General features: G+C 40.6%; 1 protein-coding gene across 1 annotated transcript in view; it reads right to left on the bottom strand.

The window, feature by feature from the left end:
* The window catches only part of LOC118432187 (IgGFc-binding protein-like), a 71,485-nt gene extending 57,486 nt beyond the window's left edge, over nucleotides 1–13,999 (bottom strand). Inside the window, exons 1-12 of the mRNA XM_035843716.1 lie at nucleotides 13,968–13,999; nucleotides 13,226–13,383; nucleotides 12,732–12,845; nucleotides 10,246–10,359; nucleotides 9,715–9,828; nucleotides 8,915–9,153; nucleotides 7,969–8,106; nucleotides 7,598–7,746; nucleotides 7,129–7,412; nucleotides 6,524–6,726; nucleotides 6,275–6,344; nucleotides 5,511–5,596 (exon numbers count right to left, since the gene is read on the bottom strand). Of these exons, the coding sequence (XP_035699609.1) occupies nucleotides 5,511–5,596; nucleotides 6,275–6,344; nucleotides 6,524–6,726; nucleotides 7,129–7,412; nucleotides 7,598–7,746; nucleotides 7,969–8,106; nucleotides 8,915–9,153; nucleotides 9,715–9,828; nucleotides 10,246–10,359; nucleotides 12,732–12,845; nucleotides 13,226–13,383; nucleotides 13,968–13,999 (1,701 nt within the window). The remainder of the gene's footprint in view (nucleotides 1–5,510; nucleotides 5,597–6,274; nucleotides 6,345–6,523; nucleotides 6,727–7,128; nucleotides 7,413–7,597; nucleotides 7,747–7,968; nucleotides 8,107–8,914; nucleotides 9,154–9,714; nucleotides 9,829–10,245; nucleotides 10,360–12,731; nucleotides 12,846–13,225; nucleotides 13,384–13,967) is intronic.
* Between the last annotated feature and the right edge of the window lie 454 nt (nucleotides 14,000–14,453).

Here is a 14,453-nt window from a genome sequence, read left to right as displayed (position 1 = left end):
AAAATATAGAAAATTATATTTGTCAGATCAAGAGTGCGACACTGCCTTTCCGTACAGGAAAAAATGATAATGATTTATCACTAAACAGTATGACTGTCGTTCGATTTTTTTTACTTATGTGCATTGCACCGCAGCAACAAACTAACTCTTCGGAACCCTGCTGTGTTCGTACGTTTATGCAGTTTTGCCAGGAGGCCTGAAGAGGGACGACCTGATCGTGGCCGTCCTGGTTGAAAAGATTTCGAAAGATGAGTTTGACCTGCCACACTCCTACATGGGGAAAACCAAGTGGAGTCAGCTCAAGGTGGAGTAACACATTCCTAACCATTGTGAAAACTTCAGCTCGACCTCGTTACACGTGTACAGCTTGTGTAGTAATGATAACCGTTGTCCCGCTAAACCCAGCATGATTTATTTTCCCGAGTACCTTCATAATTTGATTTAGTTTTCGAGGCCAGTAGCTCACAGTTACACAGCACAATGTGACCAAATGTAAGCTTTAGAAGTGTTGCAGAGGTTCTGGAAACTATATAGGTAGGACAGGGGTAAAAAAAAACATCCGGCCAAACTCAACTGTACTGTGTCTGTTGCACATAAACTATAGCTCTTACTGGTAATGAACGGGAAGAAGTTAGACGTATATTCCAAAATCCTTATATTCCGAAATATCTAGTAGTAATGTGTAAATGTTCCGACACGCTAGCAACTTCATGCCAACAAAAAAATTATAGCAACAACATTTTTTTTCTACAGAAGACCAGTATCTTTGTCTGGCCAAAGACGGGCACTAGGCCATCAAGGGACCCGGGGCCTCTCAGCAACGGCAGAAGGAACCCCCCGACAGAGGAGGATGCTGTTGGGGGCGCCCCGACAGAGGAGGATGCTGTTGGGGACGCCCCGACAGAGGAGGATGCTGTTGGGACGCCCCGACAGAGGAGATGCTGTTGGGACGCCCCGACAGAGGAGGATGCTGTTGGGGACGCCCCGACAGAGGAGGATGCTGTTGGGGACGCCCCGACAGAGGAGGATGCTGTTGGGGACGCCCCGACAGAGGATGCTGCTGTTGGGGACGCCCCGACAGAGGAGGATGCTGTTGGGGACGCCCCGACAGAGGATGCTGCTGTTGGGGACGCCCCGACAGAGGAGGATGCTGTTGGGGACGCCCCGACAGAGGAGGATGCTGTTGGGGACGCCCCGACAGAGGAGGATGCTGTTGGGGACGCCCCGTCAGAGGAGGATGCTGTTGGGGACCCCCCGACAGAGGAAAATCCGCCGAGTGACACGGAGATGGCTGACATCGAAGTAGGCCACATGGTTTGTGTGGCCTACGAGGAAGGATGGTACGTTGGCGAGGTGATGGCAATCGCTGACGACAGTTTTAAAATCAAATTCATGCGGGAATGCCGTCCAAATTTCTTTAAGTGGGACGTGTCTAGTCCGATGTCTATCGACAAAACATTTGTTTTTGCCCTTGCAGATGAGATGCCAACAACAATACGCGGGAGACTGTACACACTGAGCAACTATGACAGCATTTGCATAATGTACCATGCATTCTGTGAAAAACATTTTGTTTAGTGATGTTGCCATAAACATTTCATCAACCCGCGGAACATATTTGCATAATTGGAGATTAATTCAAACATTTCATCAACCCGCAGAACATATTTGCATAATTGGAGATTAATTCAAACATTTCATCAACCCGCAGAACATATTTGCATAATTGGAGATTAATTCAAACATTTCATCAACCCGCAGAACATATTTGCATAATTGGAGATTAATATAAATATTTCATTAACCCGCAGGACATATTTGCATAATAGAGATTAATTGAAACATTTCAGCAACCCGCAAAACATATTTGCATAATTTGATATTAATACAAACATTGAGTTTAGCGGTAGTATTTATATACTTCATTAACCTTCAAAACATATTTGCATAGTTTTGAGATTAAATAAAAATATTTCTGTAATCTGTAGAACACATTTGCATACTAGTAGTTTTGGGCATTTGACTGCTGGGTTTAATGCCACTCGTTTTATCGTTGTCAGCGATTGCCTCCATAATGTTGCCAATGTACCAACCAGCCTTGACCTTACAGCTTTTCTACATGAAAGGTCATGCCATCTGCGTGCTATACAAAACGATGTCATACGGTACTGTAGTCTCAATCTGCATGGTACTCGTTATATGAACAGTCTACAATCTAGACTCTATAGACCTAGACAGAAATGTTATCTCTCTCCTTCTCTTTCTCTCTCTCTCTCCCTATATATATATATATATATATATATATATATATATATATATATATTAAACTTCTAGGAGTCTCTTGTACCCCTCTACAGACAATGTAATCTTAAACCCCCTTCTTTGATTCCCGCTGTCAGACAGCCCTTTGCGCCGGGAGAGCCCTGGGACGTCTGTGAGAAGCGATGCACGTGCTAGATGTGTTACTTCGTCATGTAGGGTTAGTAGGGGGAACAAGTTGTTTTTTGCACACTGATTTTAAACATGTTGTGACAATTAAAATGCCAAGATTATAATTCGCTGTTACCTGTACATGTCTACATTGTAATTTAATATATCGAAGTCTTTTGTGCGCTTATAGCTAGCTACCTACCTACCTAGTCCTTTGAACTACATGTCGTTAGGGGTGGATGTAGACATTTTTCTAATATTTGAACTTTTGTTTTAGTCTTTAGTCTTTACTTTGAAAGAGATGTTTACCCTTCTAACTTTCAGTGAACTGTTTCAGGAATACTCCCTACAAACACTGAGAAAAACATCGTTTTTTACCTACTAGTATCAATTTGGCCTCCATCACGGCCATACACGGCCGCTGGTGTTTACTATGGTGACCGATCTACTAGAAGTGTTCTGAAAGCGAAGTAAATGTTTCGTCATACGTATACCATCGCTTAGAAGTTCTTTTCCAGCGGGCGCTGACAGCCATTTTCGTCATAAGAATCTTCCACGCACAAGAATCTTCCACGCACAAGAACGTGGTCGCGGTGTGTTGAGAATCGCATTTCAGCGCTACTATCAATTTAGGTATTTAAAACAGCTGGATCATGTCTGGATTTAGTAGCACTATAAAGGAGGGAAGAGAATGAACATGGTGTTTTATTATGTTTGAAAATGCATTTTGTAAGTTTATTTTTAAATTTGAATAGCCCGAAAAAAATCGAATTGTCTCAATGTCTGGTCCATCTGAACGTCGCGAACACAGGCTTCATATACATGTATAACACCTGTTTTCAGTAATTCATGTTTTGAGATTATTTAATGCCTGAAATATCAATCCAAGAACTGTACAGTCAAGTGAATATTTTTTCGTTACTATCTTCTTTGCATTGTGTGCCAATTGACTCTTGTACTGTGAGAATGGGTCTAGGTGCTAATCAATGTCCAAGAGTCAAGATACCTTTTTGTATACCTTTTGACAGAATGACAACATATATTGTATAAAACATGATAAGTATATGTTGAATACATGTAGATAGTCTTAGTGACTGAATGCCTGTTTCTATGTGAATAAACAAAGGTTTTGTGAACTAAGTTTGAAGCTAAGCAGCCTTTTTGTAATCAGGATACAACAGTACAAAAGTCACATTTCCATTCATACTTTGTGCATGTAGTGCTGGTTTAGAGTCAAAATGATGCACTGTACTAGACTGTCAAAGGAAACACCACACTGTGAAAGATCGTTTCATAACCACAGAGACTGCTGCATGTGCATGTACGGTCAGCAGCAGCGCTAGGCGTTCTCCTCTTGTCCGTTGCGGGGCCATGTTGGCCAACTCTAGGCATGGTCCATAAAACCCGTCGAGAGATTATAAACCCGCAAAATGACACCGTCTATAAACAGCATCATGGAAAAAGACGCAAACTCTGGCCAACTGGGAGTAACCGGAACTGCGTCGTATTTACAAACGTCGCAATTTGGTCCATACCCATGTTGGCCGATTCCCTTCGCATGCGCAAGACCAGATGTGTGCCGCTGCCAATCACCACATAGCAACGCAACGCAATCCATAACAACAAAAAGAAAGGTGGACGAGTGCATATATTATCTAACGTTATATATAGAAATACCGGTCCCTCGGCGGGTACATCCAGCTGGATGTTGCAACATGCGCGATAGTAGGTGTGAAGTGTGCATTGAACAGCGTGGGGCGTGAGGGTGAAAACAGACGGTGACATTTTACACACCCATTAAAACCCGTGTGGGCCTGGAAATGGGCATTTGTCGCAGTTTCCCAAGAAATTGTCGCTTTTCCACGTCCGTCATTCAAAGAATTGCAATCTAGACGGCGACAATCTTGCAATTGTGACCAGGCCTTAATTGTTGCCCCAGATTGTCAATGTCCGTTTTAACTGCAAATGTCCGAAATTGCCCATTTGTAACTTTTCCGCGTTCGTAGTTACATAACTTCTGGATGTGTATCACGTCTCGGTGGGTCAAATCAGATTGTTTTAAGACAACCGCATCTGCTGTTCTTCGTTATCTTTGACCCGTTTCACCACATGGCCACATGTTCAGGGGCGGCCACGATCTCATGCGCGGAAGGTTCGTACGCCGAAAGATCGTTTCATAACCACAGAGAATGCTGCATGTACGGTCAGCAGTAGCGCTAGACGTTCTCCTCTTGTCCGTGGCGGGGCCATGTCGGGAGATTATAAACCGGCAAAATGACACGCTTTCCCGATCCCCCATGGCGCTCGCATAAACGTCCATAAACAGCTTCACGGAAAAAGACGCAAACTCTGGCCAACTGGGAGTGACCAGAACTGCGTCGTATTTACAAACGTCGCAATTTGGTCCATAGCCATGTTGGCCGATTCCCTTCGCATGCGCCTTGTCGGCCACACTCACAGTGCCAACCCTACGGTTCCATAAAAGCCTTCGGAAGAATTTAACCGGCAGAAAAAGCGATTTGCCCCCCTGACGCTCGCACGTGCCTTGTCGGCTACGCTTACAGCGCCAACTGTAGGCGCGGTCCATAAAACCCTTCGGGAGTTTATAGACCGGCAAAATGACACGCTTTCCCGATCCCCCATGGCGCTCGCACGCGCGGCCAGGCTTGCCAAGTAGAGTGCCAACTGTAGTCCATAAAAAGCTGCACGAAAAAGACGCAAAATCCAGCCATCAGGGATTAACCAGAACCGCGTCTTATGGACAAATGTCGCAATTTAGGTCCATAAACAGCTGCTCAGAAAGACGCAAATTCAGGCCAACTGGGATTAACCAGAACTGCGTCTTATGGACAAATGTCGCATTTTACGTCCATAAACAGCTGCTCAGAAAGACGCAAAATCTGGTCAACTGGGAGTACCAGAACTGCGTCTTATGGACAAATGACGCACTTTTAAAGCTGCTCAGAAAAAGACGCAACAGAGCTGCGTCTTATGAACAAATGACGCAAATCCCTAATCCAACGCTTCTATAAGACGCAAGAATGGTCGAATGACGCATTTCTGGGCTAGCAGTGATCGATGTACCTACACGGTCCTTGGAAGTGGTGAGCTCCTCCGTCAAACGGATAGTAGTGAGGATCGCCCCATGCCCTGAAGACAGCCATACCTATCAAAGGAAAAAAAAATCATTATACTTTATTTAAAAGCTTTATCTTCAAAATATTTATTATGTTTCTAACATGTACTTGTAAAGTGGTGCTGCTACCCGATTTTAAGGAATGGCACGGATATGGATAAAATTGTGTTTTTCAGGTTAAAGTTAAGAATACAAACGGTGTCACCTTTAACGTTTTGTTTCCAATAGGCAACGTTTTTTAAATGCTCAAATCTGTACGGAGCAAACCTTAGAAATAGTTTAAAAAAGAACTTTAGATTAACCTAAAACAGAAAATTTAAAATCGCTTTTATTGCTCATTTCGTGTAAAATGATTGGAATTTCGATCTCATTTAAACCACTCTTATTCAGGTATTTATTCTTTGTGAAAGAAAAGGTCACATTCGTTTATGAGCTATTAAACCAGGCGTTAGAAAAAATCGACAATATTGTAAAGCTTACGTACGCGGTAATATTGGAGGCATCCATATATTTTACTTTGCTGAAACACGGAGAGAACTCGATGTTGCTTTTTTAATGGTTTATTTTGGAAGATGTAACGTATACACTATACAGTGTAGGTACGGGTAAACGCAAAGGGCGAGGCTTCGGCAACCTGATACCCTCCTTTAAAGTAGAGGATTGCCTCTAGCATCCACTTCTCTGAAGATAAAAGAATATTGTGCTCACCAGCACATGTGATGACATTTCCCTCGTCGCAAATACAATTCTGTCCGTCTTCTCTCCAGCGTTCTCCAAGCTAAATGACATTGGCACATTGAAACATACGTGTAATATACACATAGAATTTCATGTATCACTGTAAAATATGACACTATGGGTGCTGATGACGTATTTAGGCCGACTAGTAATTAAAAAGGTATACATCTTACTCATTTGGTAATACTTAGGCTATGCTCTGAATTGAAGCATACTAACCATATAGTAACGCCCTTCATCGTCGGTGCAGCCACACTGCTCTTCAGGAACACACTCTTGTCCACTAAGGAGGAAGCCAGGGTTACATTTACAGCCTTCTCCACAGCCGAGTAGGCATTGCTCTTCTGAGTTGGGGTTAACGCACGTCGCAGGACAGGAGCTAGCGCATGTAGAGAACACGCTGTTCGGTGGGCAGACTTCGGCTGTTAAGAACAAGAATAAATTTGGTTTAGAGAATGATTTAAGAATGTAAGATACAATGCATCACAAACAGGTGCTAAACTTGCCATCTGTTGTTATACGACGTGCTAATCTTCGTTTCTTTGAGAATCAGAATCGAGAAAAAAATCACTGTTGGTGCACCCAAGCAATGTATTAGAATATTCATTGAAAATATGTCCTCACAAGATGACAAGTAAGACCGATAGGACAAGACATTTGCATTCAATTTGAAAAGGAACTGAAAAAGTGGAAAGCAACAGACAAGAACGGTGCGTTAAAAGTGTAGTAGGAAGGCAGACAAAGTAAAAAACAGAAATATGTTGTAAATTTGTGTACTGCTTAGAACAATGTCCAAACATTCAACAATGTCACAGACAACTTACGACATCGCTCTTCTGTCCGCCAAGAAAACGGCACCACACCGGCTGTCTGGCAGGCTTCGACGTACGCCTCCAGATTCTGACAAAGTCCTATGGTGTTTCCGTTCCATGCACACATGTCAAACACGCAGCTGGTGAAGAAAGGTTCAGGATCCACGGTGCCAATACAGACACCAAACGGGCCAACAGGATTTTTAAGGAGCCCACAATTATCAGCCGACTCGGCAGCTGCTTGGACGGCGTCGTTACAAGGGGGAGGTGGGGGTGGTTGCTGACCTCCTGGACAACTGACGGAAACAAATGTATAATGAATAGAAAATTGCATTTTAAAAAACATGTTTCTACGATATAATAGCAGACCTAGAGTTCACCTCGCAAGAGGTTTTGCAAATTTTTGGGCGCTGCCATAATCGTTTGTTTAATCAGTCTGTCAAGTCATATTAGCTCATTAATTACTATCAAGAGAACGTACGTCGCAGAGTCGGTGAGCCAACTGTTTCCGAAGGTGTTCCAGTCTCCAACAATGGTTCCGTCTGGTGTCATGTAGTCGTCACTCGTGTCTCCGTTATAGTTTCCACACAGACCACACATCCGTCCCCAGTAGTCGGCCGGAACCACCACCTTCAATGGGTTGGAAGAAGTTAATTTTATATTTCATTTAAGTTTTTTTTTTTACTTTTTTTTAGGTAAAATAGGCTAGTAGCAATTGAATCTACAATGACAACGTCTGGATGTTTAGTAAATGTTACATATACGGTTGCACTGCGTTATTTGCTACCTTCGATTCTGATGGTAATACATCATTCTGTATATCAAGTTATAACATTATTTAGTTTAGGTTACCTTGACTTCGTGAGAACCATCGTAGACGACTTCTACGCTGAAGTTTGACAAGAGAACCCGGACAAACCGTCCGCTCAGACTGACTTCAACCGTACCACCTGCCAGGCTGAGGGGAAGAGTGTGTGGCACTCCACCGACCTTGTTCACGAAAGAATCATGCATGTCACTAAAGATGACTTACAACGTTTAAAGATTTAGCATCATCATCTGTATTATCATATCACGGATTCAACACAGGTGTAAAATTGATTAGGTGACAATTAAAATTTTGTCGGATCTCTGCAAAGCTCTCAGTGACACCAACAAGACGCTCGTCCGAAGCAAGCCCAACTTGTCAAAAGTCAGACGGAATAGCGTCCTGTTTTAATAAGAAACCCGAGCAAGTATGGCGCTCGGACAAGCTCTAGATGAGGTACAGACAACCCATTAAAGAGCTCTCCGAGCTCAACACTTGCCGCCGAGGCCGAAATTAAGCGCAGCTGCAAGTGTCTTGCAAACGCCGGCCGAGCTGCTAGAAATTGCTCCAGACCCTCATAATAGCAAAAAAAAAACTGCCCGTCACATTCTGGCCGAAAATGCCAACTTAGAGTTAACCGACAAGTCGGCCGAGCTAAATTCTTCGTTTGTAAAGGGGTCTTAGTGACATTTAGTGTACTTGTAGTATTTGGCATCGTTGTCATTGGTACAAATAATATCAAATCAATACATAATTTCATACCATCATAAAATATATTGTCGGAATATAATGTGTCAGATATTCTCAGAATGCATCTTACAACAATGTCTGTCAGTATTCATGACATTGATTTAATTAGCTGCAATTCAGGCCAGCTTGTAGTAACGACAATGGCGCAAGCTTTCACAAAGATGTATTTTTTGTGAAGTAAGGGTTGGTGCTGGTATGATAATTAGCTTATAATCGCAAATAATTGGTATTGTTACTCACAGTGACAATCCGTCCTTGCTGAATTCCTACCACGAAGCCGTGTGCCTCCACGTATACTTCACGCACGACAGAAATACCCGCACCCGGCCAGATCGGTACGTTCTGTGCCGCCACGGTAAAGTCGCTGCTGTTGCCGCAGTCCTTAGCTAGGATGTACCTGCACGGTCCTTGGAAGTGGTGAGCTCCTCCGTCAAACGGGTAGTAGTGAGGATCACCCCATGCTCTGCAGACTGCCCTGCCTATTAAGGAATAATTTCTACTTTAAGAAACATCAAAACATAATTACATGTATAGCAATGCACCAGGCGGGATAGTTTTGAATTGAAATGAAATAAGTTTAAGATTTTAAAAAGCATCCGATCCTATGCGTCAAACTATGCATCGACGATGTTTGAGGGTTGTTATGTTGAAATCAATTCTTTGGTAAAATTATTGATTTGTGACAATAAATGATTTGAGGGTATCTATATTTCTATCGGAATATTGTGTTTCTAATCTATAAAGACTGGAAATATATCTACTCTCCTTAAACAACATAATTAGAAAACGTTCTCCTTTGACAATAATATTCTACATAGCAATGAGTTTTTTCTTTCGAAATCGGGCGAAAATTAAGTATGGTAATGGAATAGATCAATGAAAATTGGAAAGGAATGAATTCTGGCCATGTAGGTATAATTACTAGCACTTTTAAATGTATTTTGTAAGGTTTCAGGAACATGTAAATTAACTTGATGTATTATAAACAAGGTCTTAAAATATTTCCAGTAACAGAAGAACTCTATGATTGGAAAACTTGCCTGTTTCACAATGAACTCCATAATAGCCAGCTGGACAAGTGCAGGTATAGCCGTTGACTTGGTCCAAGCAATTTCCACCATTTTGACATGGAGCAGAGGCACATTCGTCTACGTCTGTGACGAGATACAGAACAGTCTGTCAACAACTCTTGCAATTATATTCGACATTCTAAAAGCATTTTTCTTAATAGTTACGGCATAACAAGACCTTAAAAGGCCACTCAACAGAACGACGCTTCTATCTCTTGCAGTGAAGTCAGAAACGCACAACTTTTGCACGAGGGGGTCATGAGTATCAGAAAGCCCCTGCTGCAAAAGTGGTGTGTTCCTGGCGTCGCTGCTAGCATGCTGGAGATAAGGATCATTCTGTGAGGAAGTTCGTCCGAAACTTTAGAGTGGTAAGTCCCTATAGTTTACGTACAGTGTTGGAGATAAAGCGTTAGCATTCTTCTAAAGTTCAAAACATGTTTTAATGTAGATAGCACAATTAACAAATCCAGGTGTAGAAGACATTAATGATTAAAAACTTACTCGTTTCACAGTCATCTCCATCATAACCAGCGGCACAAGTACAGGTGTAACCGTTCACTCTGTCTTCACAAATTCCCCCATTCTGACACGGATTGGAGCCACATTCGTCTATGTCTGAAACGATACAACAGAGGCGAGTTATTAAATATTATTAAATGTCAATTTCTTTACGAAAAACTTATATAAGGGATTCCGTTTATGCAGCTGTATTTGCTTCTCAATTTTTCGGTACACAATACTCATTTACGGTTAAAATAAACTATGTTTATTTATGTTTTGATCCAAGGAGTCGACCACACACGGACCCGCCAGGGTCAGCTAATTCGTTCCAGGCAGGCGCGTTAGTCCGGGGCCTCATTCCCGGACCGCCTTACACGCGTGCGGACGAGAAACCCCGCCCACCCACAACCGTAACAAGAACTCTGTAACAACCACCGTAAACAAATAACTATCAATGTATATACTGTACAACCACCAATGTATGTAACTCTTCTCCTGTGGAGAAAAAATTATCTGTCATTTTTATTGTTTACCATTGAAAAAATGATTATACCCCCAATCATGCGTCTCGCTCGTATGTATAGATTAAATTGATCAAGAAATTCTGAAACGTCATGCTTTTCCAATGGAATCTATGTCGAAAACTGAAAGTAACAGACCTGAAGTATACATGAAGTATTAACAACGTAAAAAAAGGTAATAAAAAAACTTGCCCATTTCACAATCATCTCCCTCATAGCCAGGAGCACAAGTACAGGTGTACCCGTTGACTTCGTCGGCGCAAGTCGCGCCATTTTGACACGGAGCAGATGCACATTCGTCTACATCTGTAACGATAGAAAAGAGGCTCGTTGAAAAAAAACACAAACTCGCCACCATTCTCAACATAAAGAAAGTCAATTACTCTGCACAAAAAGAGAGTGTACGTCATTTCAATAATGTAATCTGAATTTTCACGCACAAAATTATTCTTTACTTTTCTAAGAGGTTCTTCTGAAACGTCTTCCGTTTTCATAGGAATCAGCATTAAAAATGAAAACTATAAAAGTAACAGAACTTTGTTTTATCAACTCAAATGAAGATATTTACGTTGTATTAACATTGTCATTTTATATACTTGAAATTTCAAAGAAATTTTAAACTTCAGATAAAATCAATGTAGTAAATCTGAAGCTTTCTTTCAATCAAGGTAACGACGTAAACAGAAAACGGTACAAAATAAGATAGAAATAATAGCAAACTTGCCCATTTTACAATCATCTCCATCATAACCAGGAGCACATGTACAGGTGTAGCCGTTGACTTGGTCCGCGCAAGTTCCACCATTTTGACACGGATTAGAGGCACATTCGTCTATGTCTGCAACGATAGAAAATAAGCTCTTTAAAAAGATCTAGTCATGATCATTCAAGACATTGCAAGTCAAATGCACTGTGGTCTAGTGAAAGTGATTTCATTAAATTGTAACATGGTTTACTTCTGATTTTTTTCCATCACAAAATAATTATTTACTTTGTCCAAGACATTCTTCTGAAACTAAATTTCGTTTTCATAGGAATCACCATTAAAAATCAAAAGTAACAGAACAAGTGTTATCAACACAAATGAAGATATTTACGCCGTATCAAGATTTTCATCTATCTATACTATACTAATCTCAAAGGAATTTTAAACTTCAGACAAAATCTATCGATATAGTACATCTAAAGCTTTCTTTCAATCAAATTAACGACGTAAACAGAACACGATACACAATAAGATAGACATTATTGAAAACTTGCCCATTTCACAATCATCTCCATCATAACCAGGAGCACAGGTACAGGTATAACCGTTCACTCTGTCTTCGCAAGTTGCGCCATTTTGACACGGAGCAGAGGCACATTCGTCTGTATCTGCAACGACAATCAAATTGTTTTGTCAAATCCTTAGCCAGAATACCATTATTTTCAGCACAGATTTTACCGAAAAATGTGGCAGCTTAAGAAGGTATTATTCCCATCTATCGTTAACTTGTTAAAGAGAAACGGTCGGATACTTGGGGGAATCTTTTTTTATAATGTCGAATATCAGTAGTACATGGTATCAAGCTACTATTGCACTGCGGGAATGAAATTGTTATTTCAGCCAATTTATCAACACATTATTTTTCAAGGAAAAGTCTTGCCTGTTTGACAATGATCTCCTTCATAACCAGGAGCACAAGTACAGGTGTATCCGTTGACTTCGTCCGCACAAGTTCCGCCATTTTCACACGGATTTGAGGAACATTCATCTACGTCTGCACCGATAAAATGAGGTTCATTGTGTATTTTTTGCAACACCTTTGGAATTTAATTGTAGGAAAATGTAAAAATCTGATTATTGCTAAGGAATTTGTCCTGCTCCAGTAGGTTTTGACTGACATAAAAGAATTTGTTTTAAACTTAATAATGCCGTCTAGATTTTTAATTGTACAAGAGTAAATTAATAATTGGAAAACTTACCCGTTTCACAATCATCTCCATCATAACCAGGAGAACAAGTGCAGGTGTAGCCGTTCACCCTGTCTTCGCAAGTTCCGCCATTTTGACACGGGTTGGAGGCACATTCGTCTACGTCTGAAACGATAGAAAAGAGTCTCGTTAAACACTCTTGAAATGGCAATTCAACATGCGGAAAGTCTGTTGTTTCACCAAAATTCCAGTGTACCTAAGTTTACTCTTTTGAAATTTCCGGCACAAATATTTACTTGTGTAATCTATTTTTTTTTCAAAATGTCTTGTGTTTTCATAGGAATCTTCGTCAACAATGAAAAGTGTTATCACCGCAAAAAGGTGTTGTGACAAATGTTTTTTTTTTTACTTTAAATTTTAAAGACATTTTTTTTTACTTCAAACTAAACAATTAAAATAGAGAATTTAAGAATACCCCTTCTCTCGAAATAATGCCATTAATGAATTTCTATGTAAAATGGGTGAGTTATAATTGCAAAACTTGCCCGTTTCACAGTCATCTCCATCATAACCAGGAGCACAAGTACAGGTGTAGCCGTTGACGTCGTCCTCACAAGTTCCACCATTTAGACACGGATTGGAGGAACATTCGTCTATGTCTGCACCGATAGAAATGAGGCTCGTTATGTATTTTTTGCAACACCTTTGGAAGTTAATAGTAAGAAAATATAAAAATCTGATTATTGCAATGGAATCTGTTCCGCTCCTGAAGTTATTGACGAAATTTTGTTTATATATTATTACATAGAAATTTGTTTCAAACTTGATAATGCTGCTGACTTTTAAGTGTATGATAATACATTAACCCTATTCAGACGGGGGGGGGGGGCTTTTGAGGCCTGCGCTAACTTTTATGCCTTATAACGCCAGAACGGCTTACGCTAGAGCTACCAAATTTGGTGAGTTTTCTTAAAATATTGTTGGCAACAATGTTGCGAAATTTGACAAATTTTCCATTTTTTGTTGCCATGGCAACCGATTGTTGACAGGCAGTTTAGCCGAAAATCACTATTTTTGGTTCTAACAATGTATTTTTCACATTTGTTTGCTATATTACTGTGATTTTGTTCTTGTATGGACAATTCAACATGTGGAAAGTCTGTTGTTTCACCAAAAATCCAATGAACCTGAGTTCATTCTTTTGAAATTTCCTGCACAAACTTGTCTAAAAGATTTTTTTGTTGTGTGTTTTCATAGAAATCGTCGTCAAAACTGAATTGTTATCACCACAAAAAGGTGTCAAACACAACTTCCGCCATTTTGACACGGAGCAGAGGCACATTCGTCTATGTCTGCAATGATAGAAATGAGTATCTTAAAAAATCTCCCCATGATCATTTAACACATTATAAGTCAAATGCTCTGCGGTCTAGTGTACGTCTTTTTATTGAAGTAGCTCGCTTTACATCTGAAGTTGATTATTCACTTCTCCAAGAGATTATTCTGAAGCTTCCTTCTTTGTCAAGGGTTTTACCATCAAATATCAAAAGTACTAGAACCTCCCAAGTGCCATCAACATAAATGGATATATTTACGTTTAATTGATCTTATCATATACTTCAAATATGAAATATATTTTAAACGCGGGATGAAGTTAATTATCATGACATTTTAAGCCATATCAGTATATGCCAATCTACTCGTAAGTAACGCCGTGAACAAATGACGGTGTACAATAGGGCAGCCATGTAAAACTTGCCTGTTTCACAGTCA

Source organism: Branchiostoma floridae, chromosome 15 (assembly GCF_000003815.2).
Source record: "Branchiostoma floridae strain S238N-H82 chromosome 15, Bfl_VNyyK, whole genome shotgun sequence".
NCBI classification, from domain to species: Eukaryota; Metazoa; Chordata; class Leptocardii; order Amphioxiformes; family Branchiostomatidae; genus Branchiostoma; species Branchiostoma floridae.
Note: the sequence above shows the minus strand (reverse complement) of the source record. Positions and strands in the feature narration are given on the sequence as shown.